Source organism: Aspergillus aculeatinus (assembly GCF_003184765.1).
Source record: "Aspergillus aculeatinus CBS 121060 unplaced genomic scaffold BO66scaffold_76, whole genome shotgun sequence".
Taxonomy (NCBI): domain Eukaryota; kingdom Fungi; phylum Ascomycota; class Eurotiomycetes; order Eurotiales; family Aspergillaceae; genus Aspergillus; species Aspergillus aculeatinus.
The window spans coordinates 30,377-55,400 of record NW_020291545.1 but is presented as its reverse complement, the minus strand read 5'-3'; the positions used below and the strand labels follow the sequence as shown (position 1 = coordinate 55,400).

The following is a 25,024-nucleotide window of genomic DNA, read 5'->3' as shown; positions in this document are numbered from 1 at the left end:
TAGGGTAGTTCAGTAAGCTGATCCTATGAGGCGTACTGTAGAAGCGCATAACCATACTTAATTGACCTATCATTCTACCTTCAGAATATAAAGCATCGCTGGTCTCAGTCAATCTCCACATACACTTTCCCCAGACTCTTCCCGGAAGCCACATACTCGTAGGCCTCCTTTAGCTGGCTAAGCGTGAAGGCCTTGGAATCGAGAACAGGCCGGAAGTCAGGGTGTGCGTGGATCCAACGGCACATTTCCTCCATCTGCACCCGACTCCCAACCCAAACCCCACGCGCAGTATACAGATTCATCCAGGCCTCGAGCAAAGTGGGCATCTCTTGCCCTTCCGGCCTGCCACCAGCGATGCCGACCACCGCGATTGTCCCGTCCAGCTTGACGCAAGTTGCGCTTTCCCTCAAGGTGGTGGGGCCGGCGATGTCAACGACGAGGTCCACTCCGCAACCACCTGTCAGTTCTTTAGCCAAGGCTCCCCACTTTGGGGTTGTTTGGTAGTTGATGACATGATCGGCGCCGAGCTCGCGGAGGAATTCGACTTTATCGGGAGAGCTGGTGGTCGCGATGATCCTGGCACCAATGGATCTCGCAAATTGGAGCGCAAAAAGGCTGACGCCGCCTATGCCATTGAGTGTCAGAAATTGACAGGATCGGACGATGGAGGGTAGTAGCTGAACCTGTGCCTTGAACTAGAACCCATTGTCCCGCCGTAACCTGCTTCCCAGGCAGCCCAAACAGCGCATTCCAAGCCGTCAGCCCCGCACAGCTCAGCGTGGCAGCTTGAACAAAGCTTAAGCCATCCGGCATCACAACCAGTGCTTGCTCGTCGAAGGCGCCAGCTGAACGAAAGACACCGTCAACCGAGGCACCCGTGCCATACTGCGCGATTTCCGCGTTCAAAGAGCCGGTGATGTGCTTTTGATTGAGCATGGTAATCACTCGATCTCCTGGCTGGAACCGAGTCACGTTCTTGCCGACGGATATGACAACGCCCGCGCCATCCGATCCAGGCACAACGCCCGGCTTGACGGTCCAGGGGTAGTTTCCGCGACTGATCATCACATCACGGGGCTATCATTCTCAGCGAGTCGCGCGCCGAGGTATAGGCTCGGGAACGTACATTGAGAGAGGCACCGCGGACTATGACTGGGTCAGTAGATGGAGGCAGGTAAAGGAGCTCACTGACGCACTCTGAACAAGAACCTCGTGCTCGCGTAACGCTGGTACTGGGACTTCGCCATATATCAGGGATTCGATCCCATCCTGGCCCATGACGGACCATTGTCGAGCAGTTGCTGGAGTATCGGTAGTCATACTTAAGTGGAATTCAGGCGGGATAGATGATGAGCCTGATATATTCCGTATCAACGCTGGACTTTATATCATAAGAAACCGTTAGCCTCTCCAGATGACGGTATTAGTAATGATTTGTCAGCTGCGCAGTGTGAGCGTGTGAGCTACTCAGTAAAGCCTGAGCACTGACACTGGAGAATTCCGGCATAGAACTTACATGATCCATGTTACCTAGTAAATTGCTTGTGAGCTTGGCGCTAGGCCCCGAGTCCGACGATGAGTGCACACTGGCACTCTTCATCTGTCCACTGCATCTCCCCGTTCTCTCCCATTCCACCCACTCCCTCTGTCATCCTGCATCCAGACCTTCTGGCATCAGTCTTTCATCAGACAGTTACAACTTCTTCATGTACGCATATACATGTATTCTTTTCTTTCTCAATACCCGAGATTTTGTTGATTAGTTCACAATCCAGAGTTCTGGCTGTCTTCAATCGTCAGAGTCCATATTTTATCAGCCGTATCCGGATGTGAGATACGTGCGAACCTTTCTAACTTTGAGCTTGCATAGACCTGTGCTCCACTGAGTCTCTGATACAAACAACTACTACCGCTCTTGACTGACATGTTGCAGCTCAGATACTAGCTTATCCCTGCGCGGGTCGGGGAGCCCCGAGGATGTTTCCTGGTTTGCCGGCGTGCTGGCCAGTGAGGATGCAGCGTGGGTGACGGGGGCCTGCATGTTTGTGGATGACGGGTATACGGCGGCGCGATATGCAGTGGTGAGCTGGCGAGTCAGGGCACCCGTTACAACGAATGAATGAAGAGCCGGGCACGATTTCTCGGAATCAGGGGGTGCGGGTTCTTCAACTGACCCCCTGTGGCTTGTTTGAGCTTTCGGAAGGATCCCGCGAGCACTACGTACATACAAGTACGTTCCTCTATTACTCGAGCAGTGTGTTAAAATGGTGACGTGAACTATAATTTACGGGATCATTGACTACTGTATGGGGAGTAGCATTAAATCGAACGGTGTCTCGCAGAAGGAATCCATGCATGGGATTTCAGATCCATTCGTAGATTCCAAAAGCCGGCTGCTACCACAATGTTTGATTGATTGGAAGGAGCCCTGCTCGTCCAAACATTCCATCCACGCCCATGACTTCCGTGCCAGCAAGGCAATCGCAGCCACGACGGTAGCAGGAGACATCATAGATGAGCAAGGGGAGGATTCCATCGCAGATGGCAACTCACACAAGCTTGACTATTACAGAAAGAGTTCAATGATTCCTTGCTATGACCGTTCCTGGAGAACCACCTCTAACCGATTGATCGGCACAGCAGCAACCCACTCCCGTCGCGGTGGAAGGACAGCTTCGTGATCCGAAGCATTAGCACCGGACAGATCTGCTGGGTGGACGGAATATCGCTTCAGCAGCCGCGAGAGGGACAGGTATAGCTCGAGGTATGCAAAGCTGTGCCAGCGAAAGGTTATTCTCTTTTCCCCTCACATGGTGCATGGGAGAGATACTTACTGATTGCCGATACACGTAGACGCGCCCTTGGAGAACGGGATGTAGTAGTCATCTCGCCGCGACGTCGTGTCGTTCTTTTCCTGCACCAGCCACCGCCCAGGCCTATAACGTTCGGGGTCCGGGAATGCTGTCTCGTCGCGGAGATACCAGATCGGGGAACTGGAGATCATCGTCTAGTGAAAGTTTCAGCGTGAAGACAAGATTGATTGCTGGTGGACTTACCCCTTCCGGAAGATACTTCCCCACTAGCGAATATCCCCCGCGCGGCACGATGCGCGGAAGCATTGCGGCGGCGGCCCCGGTCCATCTGATCCCCTCTTTGACGCAGGCTACCAGGCGGGGGATGGCTTCCAGGGCGGACATATCGGTGGGCCATCCGGAAGCGTCGAGCTCGGTGACTAGCTCCGCTTGGAAGGATCGGTTGAGCGACAAGGCGTAGATAATGTGTGCTAGGGTGGCGGACGTCGTATCGGTGCCGGGACCAAGCATCTCCTTGGCTTCCGAGAGGGCGGACTGCTCGGACACTCTGGCCCCGGCCATGACTTTGAGGAAGGATAGACGGGGCGCCTTCTCACTGTCTTTCGTTGCGATGAGTTGGGAATCGGCCCACTGTCTTCCGTTAGTGATCATGCACGGTATCCTTATTCATGAAAGAGGTTATGCCTTGTCGAAGCGCTGCGAGCTAATCACCGAGGATACTTCCCAGCCGGATAGTCGGTAAATCCAGGCTGCGACCGAGTGCCATAGACCAACGGCAAGCGGGAAGTTCACATACTGGATACGATGGCATTAGCAGTGGAGGAGTTGGATCCTGTCGTCGCTACATACCACTGGCATCTTCGAGGACTTGAGATCATTTTCCTTGATGACCGCAAGCTCATCTCCATTCTGAAGAGAGTCGATTCCTCCAATGGCATTACCAAAAGCAAATGTTGCTACATACCAGCGTTAGCGCATGCTGAGAAGTAGTATCGCGAACACGCACAAACAATATCCGACTCCAACGCGCGACAAGACGGTCCGAGATCAATAGGCCCTTTTATCTTTGCCAGACTCAAACACTGCATCCACTTATCGATCTGCTCGAGCATCATCTCTGTCAACGCGGGAACCTTGCTGCGATTGAAAAGGATACCCATGTGACGTCGACGCTGGGCATGTTCCCTCGTGTCACTTCGTCGTGTTTGCGGATCAGCTGACGAATGACGCACAAAGATATCGGAGACCTTACGTGATTGAGAACAGCGCAGGGTGGCCATCCTGGACGAACTGGTTATACACGCGAGGGTCTTTGACGAACGGGCTATTCGGTGCATGCACAGTCTTGTAGATATCGAGGGAGTAGAATGAAATCTGGTTGGGCCCGATCCGGACGAGGGGACCTAAGTATGGTTTCACGGGGTCAGATGAGTTTCTAGTCTGGGTATGGTAGTCGTACCAAGCTTTTGGTGAAGTTTGGGTAACTCCAGGGTGATTTTGCCTTGATACTCGGTGGGAAACTCCCAGAGTAAACGGGAGACGGGAGCCAGAATTCCTGCATTAGGGATGGAGGCCAAAGGGGAGAGGAAGTAAGTGTATACGAGCTTATGAATCAGTCAAATAAATCAGCCTGGAATTTGTTGATGGCCTGTACTCACCCAAGCGATAGTCGCAGCTAACGCTACCAAAGCAATCGATATGATCAAGCCCATGTTGTATCTTGCTTGCACCTGTTCTCCCTACCCGTACAACACATAATATATGTCAACCCCGGCCGCGGAACCCGAGAATTGTGTACACCCATCATGGACTGTGCAAAACAGGATTCTTCACCGCATGGAATTCAGGGATTCTGTTCGATACGGGAGTAGTTAGGCTTCTGGGTCCCGCATGGAGATCGCGTCATCCGCACCCGCAATGTCACTTTATCACCTTGGCTTGTCACACAATGGCGCAATAGACCACACAAAAATTGACCTTCACGACTCAGCATGCATATAAGGCGTCATCCACGTGGAATAAAGCGGGGCAAAAAGGCGTGATCCAGCTCGTCGGTTCGGTCTAATGCACGTTTTAGGTCGTGATGACCGACTGGCCAACAAGGGTCCGATGTTTAATACGAGGCGTGTCTGCAGGCTCTGCCAGTGCCGAAATTTCATATCGACTTTCTAGGGGCCCAAGACGGGCGCAACATTGAGTCATGACGGCCAAGAGTGATTCGACCTCGACGGTTGTTGAGACGAATAAAAGCGATGAGGTTGCGCTGGTTAGTCGTTCACCATAAGTTGTCAGCTAGGATCATCATACTCATGAATCATAGGAGCGCCTCGGATACAAACAGGTAATAGACGAAGAACGCCAAAGATGGCTGGTGTTGACAGTTCCAGGTTCTCCATCGAAGCTACTCACTCTTCGAGAACTTCTCCACCTCATTCGGTGAGTGTCACTGCCTGGTCACGGAGGGCAGAAATTGACTTAGAACTTTGTAGCGGCCTTGTACTTTGTCGGCGGCGTTCGCGTCATGTTCTCCACTGGCATCGCGGCAGGGGGGCCTCTCGCCTACTGGTGTGTTTCGTATTCCTCGACTCATGATTCCGTGTTGAAACAATTTCAGGACGAGTTATATCGTGACTTGTGTGTTCACCTTCATTACTGCAGCCGTCATTGCAGAGGTCTGCTCCGCAGCCCCAACAGCAGGTTCAATCTACCTCTGGGCTGCGGAGGCTGGAGGGCGTCGGTTCGGGCGCTTGTTCGGATTCATCGTCGCTTGGTGGAGTACGACCGCCTGGACGACGTTCTGTGCCAGTATGTATCGTCACTATGTTCGCTCGATCGCGCTGACAGGTGCAGGCAACACTCAGTCCACTGTCAACTATATGCTATCTGTTAGTCGGACACTTCTGAATATATTCCGGATCATGCAATCTCACAATCATAGGAATTGACCGTCTTTGAAGTCGATTTTCCCACCGACACAGGGAACATTAAGTTCCGTGCGCTGCAATGGATCTGCACGGAAGTGATGTTAGCATTGGCGGCATGGATAAATCTTGCCTCGCGTAAGTCACCGACTAGGCGACAGATTGGAGAACTAACAACCCTCAGCCCGGATATTCCGATACGTCTTCTGGCTATCGACAGGCGCCGTGTTCCTGGACTTCATCCTGAATCTCATCTGGCTCCCGGTGGGCGCCCACAACACCTACGGCCTCCGAACCGCCCACGAAGCTTTTATGACCACATATAACGGCACCGGTGCGCCAGCCGGATGGAACTGGTGTCTCTCGTACCTCGCAACCGCCGGGATTCTTATCGGATTCGACGCCTCAGGTCACGTCGCGGAAGAGACGAAGAACGCGTCCCTCAACGCAGCGAAGGGCATCTTCTGGAGCACGGTCATCAGCGGCGTGCTAGGCTTCACAGCCGTCATCCTGTTCCTCTTCACATCCGTACGTCAGCCACACAAGTCCCCAACAATTCCAGAGGAACCCTCAACTAACCTTTTGCCCCCCCCAGCCCCCAATCGACATCCTCTTCTCCTACGACGCCCCCCAACCCTTCGTCCCACTCTACGCCGTCGTCCTCGGCCGCGGCGGCCACATCGTCATGAACGTGCTCTCCGTGACAGCGCTATGGCTCAACACCGCCATCGCCATCACGGCCGCCTCGCGCCTCGTCTTCGCGGTCGCCCGCGACGGCGTCCTCCCCTTCTCCACGTGGACCTCCCGCGTGTCCGAGGAGGGCCAGCCCCGCAACGCCATCCTGGTGGTATGGGGTGTCTCCGCCCTCATCACCTGCACGATCCTCCCGTCCGCCGTGGCATTCACCTCCCTGGTCTCCGCCGCGGGCGTTCCCTCCGCTGCGGCGTACGGGCTCATCAGTCTCGGTCGGTTGACGCTCACCCGGAAACAGAAGCTGGAGGCGAAGTGGTCGCTTGGACGGTGGAGGGTGCCCTTTCAGGTTGTTGCGGTTGTATGGAATGCGTGGGTCGTGGCGGTTTTGTTCTCGCCGTATGAGTTTCCGGTTGGGGCGGGGACGTTGAATTGTAAGTTTCGTGTTCTGTTTCCCTAAATGAGGGAGGAAGGGAGGAGGCTGGGCTCGAGGTTGAGGCGATATGCTAATGGTTGGTGTGGTTGGCTTGGTTAGATGCGCCGATTATCCTGGCGATCGTAACGGTGTTTGCGGTGGTGTCGTGGTGGGTCACGCCGGCGGACGCGTGGTTGAGGCAGGAGTTTATTGAGCAGGCAGGGGCTGCGTCGGCGGCGTCGGTGGATGAGTAGATCTTTTAATCGTCACAGAGATGACGCAGGTTGGAGGTGTCTGTTGATTTAGAATAGGGGAAAAAGTATCCGAGGGAGAAGATGAAGAGAAAAATGCAGAAGCGATTGTGGGTGCGAGGTCTGGTGGAGAGAGCCTGAACTACGAAACGGGGAGGTAGTGCGATGGCCGGCCATCATCAGACTGCACCAAACCAATCTTTTCACGTCGAAACCTGTTGCTACCTGAATTATGGTCACTCACGCAGGTATCGAAGCAAAAGCCAGGCGCTGATAATTTTCTTCACTGTTGTAGAAACTTCACCCATGTTCGTCTGGGCCAATGATTATAATTTATATCTTTCGCTATTTAAAATCAGAAGTTGGCATGTCCAGCAGGCATACCTACGATGAGGAAACAATGGGAAGACGGGCTCAAATAGTAGGGAGAATGAATGGTATCCAAAAAAGGTAGTTGAATACAAATCGTGTGTACAAATCCCTCTTCACAGATAGCTGCAGAGCTCCACAGGGCGAATCGCCAAACCTCAAGCAGCCGCCATGTCGATCTTCTTCCCCTTCATACTCCGCCACTCCACCCCGACCGCCCCCAACAGACTCAAGCAGCCCAAAATCAGCGCCAACTGAAACACCTTCACCAACGCATCATTATACGCGACCAACACCGCTGGCAGATCCTCCGCACCGACCAACGCCCGGAACCCCGTCGCGCCAGCCGCGACCACCGCCTCAGGGCTCAATCCGGGAATATCCAGCGCGGCGATATTGGAGATCAAATGCTTGGAGAAGATATTCTCCGCCACCGAGACGAACAGCGACCCGCCCAGCATCTGCAGGAACATGACGATGGCCGTGCCGACCGAGACCTGGGAGAGCGGGAGGACCGCCTGCGCCGAGACCCCGCCCTGCTGGAAGCCGAAGCCCACACCTAGGCCGTACAGAAACAGGAACCCGACCCATTTGGCTTGCGAGATGTCGACCGTGAAGGTGGTGATTAGCCCCGCGCCCAGGGACATGATGGCGCTGCTGAGGAGGAAGAACGGCGCGTTGTAGCCGAAGGCGGTGGTCAGGGCGCCGGAGACGATGATGCCGACGACATTGGAGAGGATCATGGGGAGGGAGTTGATTCCGGAGCGGACGGCGCTGACGTTGCGGATCGCTTGGAACTACCCCATGAATTAGTTTGTGGGTGTGTTTGGGGAAGAGAAAGGAGGATGGAAATACCCAGATGGGGATGTAGTAGATCAAGGTGAAGAATGATCCCCCGATGCAGAGACCAAACAGCGACGCAGAGGCGATGGTGCGTTGGCGGGCGATGTCAATGGGAACGGTGGCGTCTTCTCCGAGGAATAATTGGAGACCGACAAATGCCAAAAGCGCCAGTCCGAAGATCACGAACAAGGCAATCACGCGTCCGCTAGACCAGGGGTATGTGACCCCTCCCCACTGCAGGGCGAGGAGCAGGCAGACGATGGCGGGGACGAAGATGACGGTCCCCAGCGGATCGAGGCCCTCGAGTGTCGCAACAAGTGATTTTCTCTGGGTTTGTGGTTTTGCGGGTAGTCGCAGCAGTGTCAGAAGTCCGATGGCCGTGACTCCGCCGAGGGGAAGGTTGATGTAGAAACACCATCGCCAGGTGGCGTGGTCAGTGAAGGCGCCGCCCATCTAGAGCGTCAGACGTTAGTATTTGTGGGAGCTTACACAGACTGATGGAGAATGGTCGACTAATCGCACTTACCAAAGGCCCAGCGACAGATGCAATCCCATACATCCCTCCGAGCATGCTGAAGAACATCGGCCTTTTCGCCGGGGCGACCGTGTGGGCCAAAGTCACCATCGCACCGGTGAAGATGCCTGCGCTCCCCAGTCCTGCGATCGCGCGACCGACAATCAAAGTGACAGAGTCCGGCGCGACACCACAGATGAGAGAGCCCAGTTCGAAGACAAAGAGCGCAGAGAGAAAGACCCATTTAATGCTGAAGAGAGTGTAGAGCTTCCCGTACAGAAGCTGGAATGCTGTTGCGTCGCGGTCCGAGGATTAGCCACCGCCGTTTAAGAATCACCCGACGGGGTCGATGCACACATACAGCAAGTGGTCAAGAGATATGATGAGCCGTACCAGCCGACATCGTCTAGAGCATGGAATTGATCGGTGATTTTGGGAATAGCCACTGCCATGATCTTCTCGACATGTTAGTGATGACATTATGATTTTGATAGGAGGGTATAGATTGTACCGTGTTGTCCAAGGCCACGCAGAAAACCGCCAACATCAGACTTATGGTGATGACAGCCAGTTGCAGTCCCATGGGGTAGAACTGAGCCTCGTCGTTATCTTCATGTTGACTGTCGACGTCAAACGATGCAGTGTTATTTGACTTCGATTTGCCGTATAGAAGGTTAGAGTTAGACATCGAGAGACCCTCGGGCATATTAGGCAAGTTAGAAATCTTGCCACACCGGAATGATGAAGTATAAACCTTCTATCCAGTTGAAAACACACACGGCCATTACAAGAGTTTCAAAGAACTTTATAAAGCAGAAGTCGTCTGCAGGTCCCCACTCAGGGAAAGTATGCAGAAGAATGGTTGGTCATCATGGTGAAATGAAGTCCGATCAACGCCTATAATGTTGCTTTTTTAGGATGATTTATCAACCCTGGCAATCGTTCATATGCAATCGGGTTTACTCTCAAACCCGATGATATCGATACATTATGCTTTTTTGCCTCCCGCTTGAAAGCCAGGAAAGGGGTTGCCACATGGTGTCACCACCCAGGGAATTTCTTTGACCCCATTTGCTCGAATTTTACTTGAATTTTTGTCTGGTTCGGATGTATCTTCGCGATAAAGCTGCCGTGGTAATTTGGTGGTTTGTCAGCTCGGGGTCGAAAACGAGGCCGAGGAGGCCGCAAACGGCCAGTCGCTGTGTAATCGACTCAATAATCCGCAAACTCTGTCTGCGATAGACTTTCGTCCAAGATAAAAGCAAAGTATAAGTTGAATTTGAGAGAACTGCATGTCAGGATTATCTCCTCATCCAACTATTCGAATTTATCAACCAAGTAAGCGACAAACATGAGCGCAGTCCTCATCACCGGCGCGACCGGCAAACAGGGAGGTTCAGTAATCCGCAATCTCCTCGCCAAGAATGCCCCCTTCGATATCCTCGCCGTCACGCGCAATGCACAGTCCTCTTCTGCCCAAAAGCTCGCACAGCAATCGCCCAGGATTAAACTGGTCGAAGGTAACCTGGATGATCCGAGAGCGCTATTCCGCGCCGCCAAGAGCGGGAGCTCCACTCCGATATGGGGGGTGTATAGTGTCCAGGTCAGTTGATCGCACACCACATCGGTATCATCGAGATGTTGACCCAGCACAGGCTGCTGATCCACGCAACGATAACGAGCGTCGACAGGGTCTGGCCCTAGTCGACGAGTCCATCAAGCAAGGCGTGAAGTTCTTCGTCTACAGCTCCGTGGACCGCGGCGGCGAGGCCTCCATCAACAACCCCACCGAAGTACCGCACTTCATCTACAAGCATGAAATCGAAGAACACTTGATCGCAAAATCAGAGGGGACCGACATGCGGTGGACGATCTTACGGCCCACCGCCTTTTTCGAGAACTTGACGCCCGATTACTTTGGCCGTGTCTTTGCGACCGCGTGGCAGATGGCGTTGAAGGGCAAGCCGTTGCAGTTGATCGCCACCAGTGACATCGGCTTCTTTGCCGCTCAAGCCTTTCTTCATCCTGAGAAGTCACAAGGGAAGGCTTTCTCCCTGGCGGGGGATGAGTTGACGTATAATCAGATGGCGACAATCTTCAAGCAGAAGACGGGAAAAGACGTGCCCACCACCTTCAGGATTCCGGTCAAGCTGATGATGATGGCCGTCAAGGAGCTTGGAGTGATGTTTAAATGGTTCCATAATGAGGGTTATGGGGCTGATATTGAAGCCCTGAGAAAGCTTAATCCGGATCTGAAAGACTTTGGCACGTGGTTGGAGACGGAGAGTGGATTCAGGTAGTTTAGCGTCGATATGCGGGGATAAATGATCCTGTTTACACACTATGAAGTGATGCACAATGCTAATTGCTTAGTTTACTGTACTATACTCTGTTTAGTTGATGAGATTGTTTGTGAAGTCAGCTGACAGACCATCTCAAAGAGGACTAGCACCTGCATGAACATAAGTACGACCAAGAAGTCGCTAGCCTCACTCCCCACTCCCCATCACCCACCTCCAGCTCCCTCGCAATCTCTTCTCACAAATGCCTCCTATTCTTTCCTCTCACTCACTACAGGTTCTCGCACCGTCGAGTCAATATCCTGTGAGTCGTTTTTCGCAGAGATCACATCACTAACACCCAGATTGGAGTATGGACAGACACCACGATGACGACGACGATCCTCCGCAATGGCCCCGTCGGCGCTCCGACCCTCAGGGGCGAGCAACGCAGATACGAACTGTCACACGGTCCGAATCTTCCTTCCCTCAGTCGCCAAGGCGTATCCACATGAGCAACGGACATGATTGGTCAGATGGATCCTTTCCAGATATTGGCTGTGGGCCACCGCCACCCGCACAGCCCGCAATCAGAGTACGCACGGACGAAAAGGATCCGCTGCCCGTCGGCCAACCCGAGCCCTATCTCTCGATCAGTCATGTTCGGTTTCACATGCAGTCACGGCCGCCGGGACCACTGGAGACAAAGTACAATACACGTCACACATTCGTCTGCTCAGACGATGATCAGCCTGTGGTGAGCTTGATCAGTCTGGCCGACCTCGCGCGCTGGCGACGGCGATTCCCTCGTTTGGAGATGCTCATTGAATCTCTGACTGGGCCCTGCCGGTGCGAGATACTTCACTTCCATGCCGTCCTTCAGATCCCAAAGGAAGGCGGGACCCCGGGATCCAGCTTTGAGACACTCTTCGAGCTACGCCGGAGAAAGATGAGCAGTCGCGCATTCGATGCGGACCAATGGGTGTGTTACAACTTCCTCTATCGAGATGGGATTCTGATCAAAAAGCATCTCTCGACCTTCTCTCCTGATCCACTCTCTTCTGCGCTGGCAGTTCCTTTTGACACCAGCTGGATGGGTGGTGAGGTATTGCTTTCTGACTCAGGTCCCGAGACGGAGAAACTCATTCGAAAGATCACGATGGTCCAAGAGATTTGCATTGCCAGCAATCACAAAAAGACCCCTGAGACATCCATTCAGCAGTTTGACTCCGACAAGATGGAGATACCAGTTGTGGTTGCTCTTTGGAGCTTTGAGCAAGCTTCTCCTGGCTGCCCTGGGTCTCTGCAGGGAAATAATGTCAGTGTGCCGGAGCGCATTCTGGGTTCTTCACTATCAAGTCCTGAGACTGGAGCAAAGTTAAGAAGCCCTTTACCCGGTAAGAATGACCTAAAGCCTACTCCCTCTTGTTACTTGTTCACTAATCTCCGGTTTGAGAATGGGTTAGGCACAACAGATGGCGCGACTGCGAGGACCTGGAGCACTGAGAAATGCAAAAGCTGTGTCGTACTATCGCAGGAGGGTGACAAGGAAGCACAGGCCACTGGGCTTGAACCTTGCACAGGTCACACAGACTCCGGTCATGCTTTTAATATGCACCCAAAGCGTGAAGAACATGTGGCAATATCGACAGGGAACAAGATAGCTTTGGGTAAAACCGAGTCCCTAGAGGGCGGCAGTGCTAGTGACGAAAACGACAGGGAAAGCATCTACTCCCGGTGCTCTAATAACGGTGATGGAATACAGGCATGTATGCACGAGCTAGCCGCAGACCTCGCCAAGGCCGTGGATATCTACGATCTGAATCACGAGATCATTCAGGATATCGTCAAAGCTCTCCCTGAGCTGCTGAGAGCTTTTGCACTGAGTCTAGGCCAAGCATCCTCCAGTCAAACCCAGCGTGATATCATGGTATTCATTCACCAACATCGACGGTTAGTCTTCGCCAAGAGGCAGTAATCTACTTGCAGCTGACCTTTTGTGCCGCGTCCTCAGAAAGATTGCAACCATGTTCGAGCAAGCTCTCCTCTCACGCGGTACTGAATTTCTGAAGCAGCCCTCGGCTAAAGCGAGGTCTGTGGACAATACGATGTGGTTTGAGGGTCAGCGGAATGACGAAGCGTTACACAGCATGAGCCTCCCTCATCGTGAACTCGCGGATCGCCGAAAAAGCCGCATAAAGCAGAGTGAAACCGCCAAGTCCGGTGAAGACACAACCACTCCGAATAACAATTCTGAGGCTGGCAGCAATCGCTCGCAAACGCAGAACTATCTGCTCTTGATCCAGGCTAGTCCTGCATATCCATTGCTGTTGAAGAGGATTCGACGTGAGCGTATGATCGCACTGCCAGGACCAAGATATGGAGCCAGGGTCCGCGAAACCATTCTTGAGGCTCTGCCTAAGGCTCACCGGATTAGTAGAAGAGCCCCCAGTCAGAGGTTCAATGTCGCACTCAAGACGTATTGGGATCCGGTCATTTTCATGGAGGAGCAGCGGTATGAAGAGACAGCAGACTACGCATTTGAGAGAGTTATTACAACAACCGGCTGCTTTTCTTCAACACAGGCCTTGACCATTCGGGAATATATGGACCAGACGTGGCCTTGTACAGGTTGCGACGTGTTGAGCCTGGTGAAGACAACTATAATCAAGGGTATCAAGGAATCTGGTAACGTTGATCATCACTTATGAGACGAATTCGATAGCTGACATCTTTGTCTACAGTAGTTACCCTTGTAGACGGTACTCGAGTCACTTGTACCCGAGGCACATTTACAGAGGAACGGTCATCGCGCCAAATGCTCTTCGAAATCTGCGGAACGGGACCCGCCATTGCAGAGATTGGCGAGCAGGTAGCATGGATGGCCTCCGCGTTGCGGACCTGTCCTTTGGAAGGGATGGTTGCCTATAGCAAGCCTATCGTGCATACTACCAGGCCGCATAACGGTGGTCACAGTCCACAATCAGCTTTTCTATTTGAGCTCACAGTTGAACTCAGGCAGAGTGTCAAGAGCATGGAGCCCCTTAACGGGCAGTGCTGGCACAGAATGATGGCGAGTCCAGTGGTAGTGGAAGGTTTCCCAATCCGCCGACGACCGTCGCACGCGTCCGAGGGTCTCGAATTACCGCTAGGAATGCTGGCTCAGCTGGTTGACACTACTCGAGTATCCCTATTTGACGAAAAGACACTCTTGAAGGGGTTTACCAGCATAGCGATTGTGACTAGCTATTCCCAGAATATTGTCTCATGGCATTTCACTCAGGAGAACCGGGGCCGTATGTCTCATTTACGCAGCGAAGAGTGGCCAGGTCTCTCTGTTGCAGTCCATGCTCTGAAGGCAGCTCGGCACGTAGTAGGTTGGTGTCCAGAGATAAAGCTATTTGCAGGTCTGTACATCAACTTTCTGACTCTGACTACGAGTCTTTTGATGTTTGACACTAACTCTCTGGCTCTAGGTCAACAGGGTGCGAGCTACAGCATTGGAAATACCGGACTACCATACACTATTGAGGAGCAAGAGCTTTTCAGTACCTCCACGCTCTCTGCAGGCCCAATATTCGCAGACGGCATACGCCCTGTCCTAGGTCAAAGAGACATTAGAGCACCGCGATCGTCATTCATTAAGAAGATGAAATGGCTCTTTCAAAAATACGTTGTTCTATGGGATGAAGCGGATCAAAGAGGATGGCTGGTTAACGGAGCTAGCGCTCTGCTACATCTTATCCGAGCATCGATTTATGAAGACCGCCGTGATAGTGCATCTGAGGCCGCTCGCCATTTGCATGAGGACCAGCTACACGAGGCTAAACGGCCGTATCAATGGGACTCAGCTTTCCAACTGCTAGTTCATCCGATCAATCGCAAGATAAACATGTCCAGGAGCGGAGAGAATCCAATTACGTTTCAAGACCGTGCTGAAGACTACTTTACCTTGCTGGAACAAGCAATAGACATTCGGCTCAGAGCCACAAGTCGGCGCGGGACGGCTGGTAAACAACCAAGGTCTTTGCTGGACGGGTGGGATTTCCGGGACCTCACCACGGAGAGTAATCCTATTTACCTGCGACAGACAGTTCTACCACTTGAAGGTCGATCCTGGGTGGACTTAACTCGTGCGATCTATGCAGTCACGTTATTTGGTCGGGGCTTCGGTGACATCATACAACCTGCGAATTGGCCACAACCATTTGCATCATGGAACACAGTCCCGACTGGCAGGTTCTATCTCACGGCCAGCGCACGAGATATCAGAAATATAGCGGAGGCAAACGGTGACCCGGACTCTCATCCCGCAAGACTGACCCATGACCTGCTTTGGTGCTCTACAAAGGCCAGCAACACACATCCATTGCAAAACTTCGAGGAGAGATCCAAGAGCACGAAGCATGTTGACATGCTTGTACCCGTCGCGATGTTGAACGAAGCTCAAGAGACGACCGTGGCCTCAGATTGGGACGTAGGGGCCATGGTCTTTGGGTTTAACCCGGACGATGCATGGTATTGGGCCGACTACGGATATCCAACTAGGTCTAAGCCTGCCGTTCAAGAATTGGGACCAGACTACTTCAAAGACAGCGCCGGTGATAGTCAGATTCCATCGATCTATACGGGTGCAGGGCGTTCATCGGCATGCGGGGCGTCTCAGACGATAGAGCAGGGGCTCTTCAACATGGCAAATACCACAGCTGGCCCGTCAGAACACATTCTCCATCAGCCGTCCAACAGACAGCTGACACTCGCTCACTACACGGTCGGAATTATTTGCGCCTTACAACATGAGCTGATGGCAGTCCGTGTTCTTTTCGACGAGGTCTTCGAGCCAGTCACGATGCCAGCCGGGGACCACAACCATTACGTTTTGGGCCGCATAGCAGAGCACAACGTGGTCGGCGTCTGCCTACAGCACGGCTCAGATAGCACTGAATCCGCGCGGAACAGTGTCCACTACATAAAGCACAGCTTCCCCGGGATACGTTTCTGTCTCCTAGTTGGCATGGGCGCAGGAACGCCCTTCGACGCGCACGACATCCGACTAGGCGATGTTATCGTCAGCGACCCCCACAGCCTGTACTCGGGAGTCATACCGTACGACATCACCCAAACCCCCCTAAGCGGACCTCTCACGCTCAACAGATTCCCCCTCCCGCCGCCCACCGACCTCACACAAGCAATCAGCGCCCTCGAAGCCAACCCGGACGGTGCCACCGCCTCCCTAGATCGCTACATCCGCCAGATCGAGCTCCTCAAAATCCAATATCAACACCCAGACCCCGACCCCGACCGCCTCTTCCTCAGCTGTTACTCCCACGCCCTCCCCAGCGACGCCGACTGCCACCGCTGCTGGTCGATGTTCGAGCTCCGCCGCCCGCTCCGGCCCACCCTCCGGCCCCACATCCACTACGGCCTCATCGCCTCGAGCACCGCGATCCCGCGCGCGGGCTACCACCGCGACCTCCTCATCAAGGCGCACAACATCCTATGCTTCGAGACGGAGGCCGCCGGCATCGTCGATGTCTTTCCATGTGTCCTGATCCGCGGAATCTGCGACTACGGCGACTCGCACCGGAATACCCGGTGGCAGCACTACGCGGCTGCGACGGCGGCGGCGTATGCAAAGGTGCTCTTGGCCAGTGTGAATGGTGCCGATATATATGGGTATGGGCATGCGCATATGTATGGGATTACGATTGGGGGGAGCGACCCGGTGGAGCGGAAGAGACGGCGGGAGTCGCCTGATTCCGGGGCGGGGGCGGGCTCGTCGAAACGTCCTGGTATGTTCTATGGGGCTTGATCTTGTCTCATGTTAGGTCATGTAGATTGCGTCTTTGTTATTGTTGTGTTTTAGGGTCGATATAAGTCTGATTCTGGTACTTGCGAGTTTTCTTCTGGAGATTGGAATTGGAAGAATACGCATACTTCTATGCCTAACCTCATGTCGGTATTCCATCTTTCTGGTTGAATGTCATCGTTATTTGATCTAATTTATTTCGGGCGAAGTGCACAATATACTAGTACCTTATGAGGGCTTCTCAGTGAAAGGAGGGGGGTGTCTCTGGTAATCATGAGACTAATTAGCGCATGTGTAGCGATCCGACGAAGCTCAGGCACGGCACCGGCAGAATGGACCGATGCCTTGGTAGAGGGGACTGACTAGCTAACGTACCTAGGCGATCTGTATGGACACCTCGCCTGGGGAATTGCTGAGTCACGTGATTATTTGTCCGGAACGCAGAGAGCAAGTTACTCATATATGTATGTAGTGGGCATGCTTGCGTCTGCTTCGCTATACTTTGTATGACGCTATCTGACATGTAAACATGGGCGCTATCTTCTGAAATAGCCCATGCGTAAATAGGGACGTCACATGGTGGGTATACTGCATTGCAACAGGAAAGACGAGATGCGTTCTTCACCCTTCACCTGGCGAGCAAGAGAGACAATAACAGCCGAGAGTCCGTGAACATGGCACATGGCACCCGTGTATTGGAGTGAAATGAAATATAAGAGTCAACAAACGGACTGAAAGCTGAAGCTTGTATCCAGTCGCAAGTCTATAAACCTGCCACTCTCTCGCGGCAAACTGAACAGAATAGAAGGTAGATTACATCTTCACCACCCCCTCACCTTCCCGCTCCTCACGGCCTTCCGGCCCTCCAGCCATCCCGCGCAACGCCCGCACCCTAGCCCGCATCCCGACCACAAACACGGCCAGCCCGACGACCCACCACGAGAACAGAATCGGCAACGACTGATGCAGCGCGGGCCGATTGCAACCGTCCGTCCAGATATACAGCAGAACCTGGTACATCTCGTAGGCGGGGAGGGCGTTGCCCCACCGATAGAATCCGGGCGACAGATCGAAAGGGCCGATGGTGCTGGAGACATTCAGGATGATCCAGGTGAGCATGACGAAGGACATGAATTTGGAGGGCACGACGACGGTGGTCGCGTCCTGCCACAGGTAGTTCATGTGCATGACGAGCCAGAGGGCCATCCAGGTGCGGCCGAAGGCGTTGCCGTCGCTCGTACTCCAGTCCTCGCGGAAGGCCCAGATGTAGCCGGCCATGGCGAGGGCGCCGAGAAATGTGTAGCACAGGGAGAGGCACATCCGGAATAAAGTGTGCCGGGTCACGGACAAGGTGGAAGTGAAGGCGGCGAACTCGGCGGAGATGCTGTTCACCGCCATGATGAAGAAGGACTGCATCAGGATGGGCATCACCATGCTCACGGTGTTGTAGAACAAGCGCGGCCCCTGGTTGGTGGGCTTGATGTCGATCGCCGAAGCTGCGATCGGGGCGAGCAGGGTCTGCGCGATGGACGGATCGGAGACATTCACGTGGGCCATCGCTGTCGTGCTGTTGAGTTGTCCGTACGCGCCGCTGGTGGCTGTGACGAGGGCCTCGAGGCTGGCGTAGATGGTTTGCGCGTAGGCAGCGTATCGTGCCCCGTTCCACACGTACGTCAGGGCGGTCGTGTTGTCGTACGCCTCCGCTGCTTCGTGAGAGGCGAGGGCGCTGGAAAGTCGCGTGGAGGCATTCGAGTTTGCGTAGATTGCGCCCCAGTAGTGACCGTGGCAGACAGCTCGTCGAACATCGCCTGTGGAGGGAAACTCGCTCGGGGAGTGCTGATGCACGCTGGGGAATCCGGGGTCTTGGAGCTGCGAGTAGGCGGCAAGAACGGACTCGCCAACCAAACCTTGGTCGTAGTCGACTCAGAGGACCTTCATGTGTTGAATTCGGGATGTATCATGAAAGGCCGTTCCGTATAGGTAGCACATCATGGCCAGAAACAGCAGCTGAAGTAGGACAAAGGAGCCCCCGATCGCCCCGATAAAGGGCTTAGGCGGTTGCATTTTTTCCGGTGGCTTTAGCAGCTTAGGATTACCGAAGGGGGTGTGAGATATTCGCGATAGAAGTGAACGGCTATTGAAATGGCCTGGAGGGGGAAATGCAGGGAAGAGAGGAATGTCGCGGCGAGTTTCAGCCGGCGGCTGCTTATAACGTCGCTCTTATCTACATTTTCACACTATCAACCTTGGTTCTATGGGTCGTTAGGATAATCTTTAATCAAATAAGCCGAGTCGGACTTACCACTATAAGAGAATGCATGCTTCATCCGGACTCAAAGTCCCGCTGACTCAACAAAAGGCCCGCAGGAGCACTGGGAGGCTCACTTGTGGGGAGCCGAGCACACGTGTGGAGAAGGAGGCGTTCGGCTAGATGTGGAGATGTAGTCTTGGTTTTTCGACCTCGTCAAGCAACGCCCGAAAACCCAACGGGTCGATCTGCCAGATTGTGTTGATGAAAATGCGTGCAGACTTGCAGATCAATTCCACATCGATGCAGCTTTTGTTATATCATGCAATCCAAATCTGGCGGGGCAAGGACTCTCGGCGACGATTGCTGAATTGTATACCGGGCAGATCATTTGTGGGATCGACCCGTTTCAAGTTGTAGGTAGAATCGAATGGACAGCGAAGTATTCAGGGGATGACCTGCTCACTTGCCTCGCAACCGTGTCAGAACCTGACTGCACATCTTGCTTACACCCCAGCACTTTAGCGACCTCATCGCCGAGATAGATTCGTCCAGAAGTCTCGCTCGACCCTCGTCCGTCATGATACTACCAACTCCTGCTATCTTGACGCGAACCGACCCACGCTCTAGCCACTCATTCAACGAGGCACTTCTGTCGTCTAAGGTCGCAATGACAATGGACGGCTCATCCGCTGCACGATACGTGGTTGTAACATGCAGGGTCGAGTATGTCCACAACAGAAGGGCGGACTTGAGAAAGAGAACAGGGGCGGAGAAATGTGTGCACCAATGTGATCGCACGGTTTCAAACAAGCGCGCGGCATAATATATCGAAAGTCGTCCTTGCTGAGGCGTGGCTCTCCACAACGCTCTGAGCTCGTTAAGCTCGTCGGGTCGATACCGCTGACATTTGACTCGCAAGGCCGTTGGTATCAGTGAGATGTGTAGAGCTTGGCTGATCATAAGGGCAGAGAGAATCATAGTCCGATGGGCCACAGATGCCTTGAGCTCTGTTGGCGGCAGATTCTGTTCATCAGCATCTAGCAATGAAAGAAGACGTCTCAACGCCTCCCTTGCCACCTCGCCCTCTCGATCAACTGCATATGATTGTCGTGAATAGGTACTTCTAGCCTGCACAATGTTGCAAAGTAACCGGAGGATCGCTTGCTTTCCGATCGTTCCTGTATTGTTCCAGGAAAAAACCCAGTCATGGTCTGATACCGTCTCATTCAGTCGCGATGGAGCTTTCGCTAATCAAAGCTTAGTTCAATCAAGAGACATAAAGGCAACTGTCGCTCACCTGGAGGTGGGAAGCCAGCCCAACATGAAGCACTCCGTGCCGCCCATCGATCCTCAGGCTGTGGGAGCGTGTTTTGCAATTCCCGTTCGTTCATGAGGGTCGTAAGATCGAAATCGGACTGAAACGCGGAGTCGAGCAACTGCCTCAGAGTTAGCGAGCAGCATCGTTTACCCTGCCGAAGTTCTTACCCAGACAGCAAAGCCCGCTCTACGCCGTTCCTCATCAAGAGTCCATATCTGCCACCTTTGGGGCAGAGACATTTCCAGCCGCGCCATCTTCTGGAAGGACGTAGCGAAGGCAAACAAATGCTTGCGGCGGGCCAGAGTGACTGGGACGGCCTGATACAGCTCCGCCAACTCCAAGTCCCTTCGCTCACCGGAATACGCGAGCGCTATTTGATTCAGCAGAATGACCTGCGTCATCCAAAGCTCACGACTGAATTTGTTTTGCTGCTCACACTTATCCCGCACGAACCTGATCTCAGCTATCGTTCTCCTACGTCGGGTCAAGGTGTCAGACATACCAGGAAATTAGTCTGTCGGCGCACCATCTCGTGCATCGCCCTGGCACAGCTATGGGACTTGGGGAGATCAGAGAATTGAGCCCCAACGGCGCTGACTGCGAATATTAACAGCCAGTGAGTCTTTTGGTTATTGAAGGTGGGTTTGTGGAGGATGGGCAGAATGGGGTGGAAGTGTTCGAAGTAGAGCTGCAGCCAAGCATTGAGAACAATTGTAGGCGGGAAGCGGAGCTCCAGGAACGGACGATGGAAAGCAGTGGTGTGCATGGTTCTAGCCACATGAGCGACGTTCTCCACCACCGTGGGCGAGACCTCAGGAACATGAGCTAGGTTCTCGCGATCTGTCTGCTCCAGAGAGCTGTCATCCATAGCCGGAAAGCCGAATTGCGGATCCGTGCCATCGACCGCGGGGTGATATTGTCGTAGCTCTATAGCCTCCCCATCGGGACCAGGGGAACAGCCCCGGTGGTACATTTCTACCAAGGTAGTCGGGCTCAGAGGCGTAGCTACTTGATAGGTCTCTGTGACAGGGGGATGGGAAGCATGACCAGCATGTTCCACTCCTTTAGCCGCCGTTCGTGCTACCTCATCGTTATCCAGAAGGTTGGGCACGGTATAGGCCTGCGGATCAAAACTCAAGTCCAGGTCCAGATCCAGAACCAAGCCCTGATCCAAGTCGAAAAGGCTGTCAAAATCCTCGGTCGCGAAATCAAAAACTCGAGAGCCATAGTTAGGATTGAACGGTTCGAGTAACTGTGTCCAGCCGCCGATGGCTGCAACACCGGGAGCGACGGATGTAGCGGCTTCAAGTGAGTCCAAGCCATGAGAGGCTGTTTGAGTCGATGGCGATGGGGGGAGGAAATCTGCGACAGTCGACTGCGTGACGTCTTTGCTGCTTGCAGTCGATAACAGCGTCGCGCGTTGTGCTTCAGTGGCGGCAGCCCGGGGGCATTTGGTCAATTGGTCATCGACCGGACCACCGGATCCAGTCAACCTTCGCTTCTGAGGGGCTTCGTAGTGACATTGGATGTTATGGCTCTGGCAACGATGGCAGGGAAGTCGTCCATCACAGCGAAGCTTGGATTGATTGCACGGTTTGCACGCGCGGGCAACCCGGCGCCGGCCTTCGTCCCTGTCGCAATCCGGTCGATTACCGCGTTGATGAATGGTACCAAGATGGCGGGTCAGAGAGTCACTGTTAAAACTGTTAAAGCCCGAGTCTCTAATGTACAGCTGCACCGTAGAGACCGTATTTAACCTACACTCGGCCAAAGGTCTGTCCGCATACCGAGCAGCCAAAAGGACGCTCCTTAGTATGGGTGCGGATGTGGCGCTGATAGTGCTCCCGTCGCTGGAAGGTCGCGTTGCACGTGTCGCATCGCAGACGCGGGGTTTGCATATTGAGGGAGGATTAGCGATGGTACAGAGCAGCTCGCCAGCCTGAGACAAAAGTCATCATCGGTGGGGGAATGTGCGCAAGGGGGAGGTTGCTTGCGTGGGGAGATGAGTCGAGTTGGGGACGACAGGAAAGCACTAATCGAAGATCGACACGGTTAAGGCCATTCTGCCGACTCCTTCCGGCTTGTCACTTCCACACCCCAGCGTCTGTCCTCCTCCATCGTCCATCACATCCATTTGTCCTCCCTTTCAATGGTGTTCTTGACTAGTCTAAGTACTCACGCCCAATTTGCTGCTCACAACCAGCGCGTCATTTTCATTCCTGTTGGTATTGGCCAATTTACTCACATTTGTCCCCGCCGGACCGTCGGGTACCACAATTGTGGGGAGCCGAAGCATCCCCTCACACTGCCGGTGCACACAGTCCAACCTCACACTCCACTTCAACGCGTGCTGCAAGACGGGATTGAATATGTGATGATTGCTAAGTCTGCCAGCGGTAGCTGAACCACTAAGCCAAGGCTCTGGTGCAAATCACCAGCCACTGATGAGATATGTACAGTACAGTGCAAAGTGCTAGCTAGGAGACGCCCAGATCACGCCGCCGCACTCTCGACCAGCAACCGTTCCGCCTCGCGAGCCGGGTAGGAGCTCCAGGCAAACGCGAACATATTTTGCGGGACCTCGGCCTCGGGCACGAACTGGCGCAGTTCGTCCAACATCTCGGCTCGTTTCTCGTCGTGCGTCTTCGACATGAACTGCACGGTGATCGCCCGGTTGTAGCGGACACGGTTGTAGAGCTCGAGTCGCTGCGGCACCTGCTCGGGCGTGGTACAGGAGGTGAAGACCGCGCCTAACGTAGCGCCATCATCGAAGGACTGCGCACCACCTTGGCCTTGGTCTGTGGGTTGGAGATTGCGTTAGCCAGGATCTCACTCGGTCATTGACAATTAGGGCTGTAAGGACTGACGCGGAAGTGTGGGATGCGCTGCGTCGCCAACAAGCGCCAGTTTGCCCTTGACGAAGGTTGTGGGCGGCACCCGCGAGGCCAAGCTCCACAGCTTGAGATCTTTGGCCTTGCGGCACATAGCTTGCAGCTCCGGACCGAACGAGCGGTATGTCTCGAGCAACGTCTCCATGCTCCCGCTCTCCAGCCAGGAAGAGTCCTTCACGGTAAAGCCGGGTTCCGCAGGGTAGATTCCCGCTACGTTGAGCAAGTCGCCACCGCGGCAGGGATAGAGGACTAGCCTTCTATCCTCGGAGGCGATGGCATGGACGCCGTCCAGCCCGAGCTTGTGAATCAGCGCTGCCGTCTCGGGGTCCGCCAGCATTTTCGAGACCGGCACCAGAAACCGGAAGCAGTTCTGACCGGTGCTAACCTTGCGCAAATCTTCACCGGTGACACTCTTGACGGATCGGGACTGCAGCAGTCAGTGGTTGGGAGCCGCCGCGATGGTGACTGAAACTTACATGAATGCCGTCGGCGCCAATGATCAAATCTCCAGTGACGGTCTCACCACATTCCAAGCTGACCACACCAGCATCGGGATCCTTTAACGACATCAGCTCAACTCAGTATCAACTCATCACCCAGACCTATAACAGAAACCACACGCGAGCAAAGACGAATATTCGGTGTCCGCCCATCGACCTCCCTTGCCGCCGTCGCACGCAGGGTATTATGGAGATCCACGCATTGCGTCAGAAGCCAGTCATCGGAGATCCGAAGAGTCCTCTGCTGCTCCTCGGTCACCTACACAACGCCGAGTTCATTAATTCAGCCAGAGCCATAGCATCGTAAGGTAATCAAATGACAACGCACCACCGGAGTATAGATAAGATTAGCATCCGAATCCCAGACCTGCAACCTCTTGCACTGGACGGCCCGCAGGCTGCCAAAGTCACAGCCCCAGCCGCGCAGGATCCGGGTAGCGTTCGGCGGCACGTGAATGGCGGCGCCAACCTCGTTCAAGAAGCTCGATTGCTCGAGGACCTAGAAACATAGTAACGCAATCAAATCAGCATTCCAAGCTCACAGGTATAAAGTGAAGAATACAATTGTAGCAGAGAATAGGGTCCTAGGTAGCGCACCTCGACCTCGTGACCCGCACGAGTCAGCGCAATGGCGGCCCCGAGGCCCGCGAGCCCGGCCCCGACGACCACGACTTTTAAAGGCATACTGCTCTGTGTTCCCCTCCGGCGATAAGCAGGAAACACAATCCTCGGGTGATATCAGTTTGCAACGCGGTGCGGTCTAGTACAAGACATCCATCCGGCCCATCGATCCCGCCTCTTTTAAAGAACGACGAACAGGGATTGCCCCTCCCACTCGGCTTCACCACCCGGCTCTTCTCCGCATCAGCCGATGGCGCGCGGCAGCGGTAGTGCATAGGCGGGACTGCTTGGACCTGCCCTGCCCCACCATAGACCATCCATGCTACCATGGGAAGGCCTGATGCAGATCCAAGATCGGCATCATCGCGTCGTCCGCGTCGGTGAGCTCATAACCTCCAACCGGAGCCGTAAATTATGAGATAACCATCCCGACACGTAAATCTCCTCAGAGGCTAGATGCCTAATCGACCCCTGGTAGAGTCTGTACCGGTCGTACGGTCGGAGGAAACGAGTTAGCACCCCCCACCCCCCCTCCAAGG

The 25,024-nt window shown here is 54.0% G+C and overlaps 9 protein-coding genes across 9 annotated transcripts; 3 read left to right on the top strand and 6 right to left on the bottom strand.

Annotated features, from left to right (window-relative positions):
• Positions 1-104: 104 nt before the first annotated feature.
• On the bottom strand, positions 105-1,926 carry BO66DRAFT_424047 (zinc-dependent alcohol dehydrogenase family protein; the record flags this gene model as incomplete). The annotated part of the gene is made up of 5 exons (XM_025650149.1): positions 105-625; positions 684-1,077; positions 1,127-1,146; positions 1,197-1,301; positions 1,908-1,926. The coding sequence occupies 5 exons, from the start codon at positions 1,924-1,926 to the stop codon at positions 105-107; spliced, it is 1,059 nt and encodes a 352-aa protein (XP_025498451.1).
• Positions 1,927-2,375: 449 nt separating this feature from the next.
• Positions 2,376-4,525, bottom strand: BO66DRAFT_463787 (benzoate 4-monooxygenase cytochrome p450; the record flags this gene model as incomplete). The annotated part of the gene is made up of 9 exons (XM_025652429.1): positions 2,376-2,774; positions 2,835-3,007; positions 3,057-3,443; positions 3,525-3,608; positions 3,663-3,769; positions 3,820-3,998; positions 4,066-4,216; positions 4,273-4,417; positions 4,472-4,525. 9 exons carry the CDS (start codon positions 4,523-4,525, stop codon positions 2,594-2,596), a joined length of 1,461 nt encoding a protein of 486 aa, XP_025498450.1. The 3' UTR covers positions 2,376-2,593.
• Positions 4,526-5,013: 488 nt separating this feature from the next.
• Positions 5,014-7,093, top strand: BO66DRAFT_443801 (amino acid permease; the record flags this gene model as incomplete). The annotated part of the gene is made up of 10 exons (XM_025651540.1): positions 5,014-5,079; positions 5,134-5,154; positions 5,201-5,249; positions 5,303-5,378; positions 5,428-5,618; positions 5,664-5,698; positions 5,752-5,872; positions 5,919-6,262; positions 6,330-6,858; positions 6,960-7,093. The coding sequence occupies 10 exons, from the start codon at positions 5,014-5,016 to the stop codon at positions 7,091-7,093; spliced, it is 1,566 nt and encodes a 521-aa protein (XP_025498449.1).
• A 524-nt stretch (positions 7,094-7,617) lies between these two features.
• Positions 7,618-9,399, bottom strand: BO66DRAFT_415738 (MDR family MFS transporter; the record flags this gene model as incomplete). The annotated part of the gene is made up of 5 exons (XM_025649554.1): positions 7,618-8,256; positions 8,315-8,755; positions 8,829-9,106; positions 9,178-9,271; positions 9,328-9,399. The coding sequence occupies 5 exons, from the start codon at positions 9,397-9,399 to the stop codon at positions 7,618-7,620; spliced, it is 1,524 nt and encodes a 507-aa protein (XP_025498448.1).
• Positions 9,400-10,167: 768 nt separating this feature from the next.
• BO66DRAFT_360625 (NmrA/HSCARG family protein) lies at positions 10,168-11,116 on the top strand (the record flags this gene model as incomplete). Its single annotated transcript, XM_025645013.1, has 2 exons — positions 10,168-10,419; positions 10,472-11,116. The coding sequence occupies 2 exons, from the start codon at positions 10,168-10,170 to the stop codon at positions 11,114-11,116; spliced, it is 897 nt and encodes a 298-aa protein (XP_025498447.1).
• A 1,136-nt stretch (positions 11,117-12,252) lies between these two features.
• Positions 12,253-17,047, top strand: BO66DRAFT_232674 (Pfs domain protein). Its single transcript, XM_025642765.1, has 6 exons — positions 12,253-12,492; positions 12,552-13,048; positions 13,110-13,783; positions 13,843-14,502; positions 14,572-16,201; positions 16,250-17,047. The coding sequence occupies exons 2-6, from the start codon at positions 12,708-12,710 to the stop codon at positions 16,905-16,907; spliced, it is 3,963 nt and encodes a 1,320-aa protein (XP_025498446.1). The 5' UTR covers positions 12,253-12,492; positions 12,552-12,707; the 3' UTR covers positions 16,908-17,047.
• Positions 17,048-17,717: 670 nt separating this feature from the next.
• On the bottom strand, positions 17,718-18,968 carry BO66DRAFT_406197 (SNG1 family protein; the record flags this gene model as incomplete). The annotated part of the gene is made up of 2 exons (XM_025649006.1): positions 17,718-18,773; positions 18,837-18,968. 2 exons carry the CDS (start codon positions 18,966-18,968, stop codon positions 17,718-17,720), a joined length of 1,188 nt encoding a protein of 395 aa, XP_025498445.1.
• A 646-nt stretch (positions 18,969-19,614) lies between these two features.
• BO66DRAFT_335773 (uncharacterized protein) lies at positions 19,615-22,371 on the bottom strand (the record flags this gene model as incomplete). Its single annotated transcript, XM_025644256.1, has 5 exons — positions 19,615-20,396; positions 20,432-20,591; positions 20,641-20,910; positions 20,976-22,167; positions 22,235-22,371. 5 exons carry the CDS (start codon positions 22,369-22,371, stop codon positions 19,615-19,617), a joined length of 2,541 nt encoding a protein of 846 aa, XP_025498444.1.
• Positions 22,372-22,966: 595 nt separating this feature from the next.
• On the bottom strand, positions 22,967-24,982 carry BO66DRAFT_424042 (FAD/NAD(P)-binding domain-containing protein; the record flags this gene model as incomplete). The annotated part of the gene is made up of 6 exons (XM_025650148.1): positions 24,462-24,982; positions 24,193-24,363; positions 23,974-24,123; positions 23,841-23,921; positions 23,341-23,791; positions 22,967-23,271 (listed from the first exon to the last, which is right to left on the bottom strand). Exons 1-6 carry the CDS (start codon positions 24,546-24,548, stop codon positions 22,967-22,969), a joined length of 1,245 nt encoding a protein of 414 aa, XP_025498443.1. The 5' UTR covers positions 24,549-24,982.
• Positions 24,983-25,024: the final 42 nt, after the last annotated feature.

Excerpts from the sequence above, each read along its gene's own strand:
- BO66DRAFT_232674 (XM_025642765.1), top strand. The coding sequence starts at position 12,708 with ATGCACCCAAAGCGTGAAGAACATGTGGCAATATCGACAGGGAACAAG. Across the intron at positions 13,049-13,109 it reads TTCATTCACCAACATCGACG|AAAGATTGCAACCATGTTCG; the intron begins GTTAGTCTTCGC and ends CCGCGTCCTCAG. Across the intron at positions 14,503-14,571 it reads AGAGATAAAGCTATTTGCAG|GTCAACAGGGTGCGAGCTAC; the intron begins GTCTGTACATCA and ends CTCTGGCTCTAG.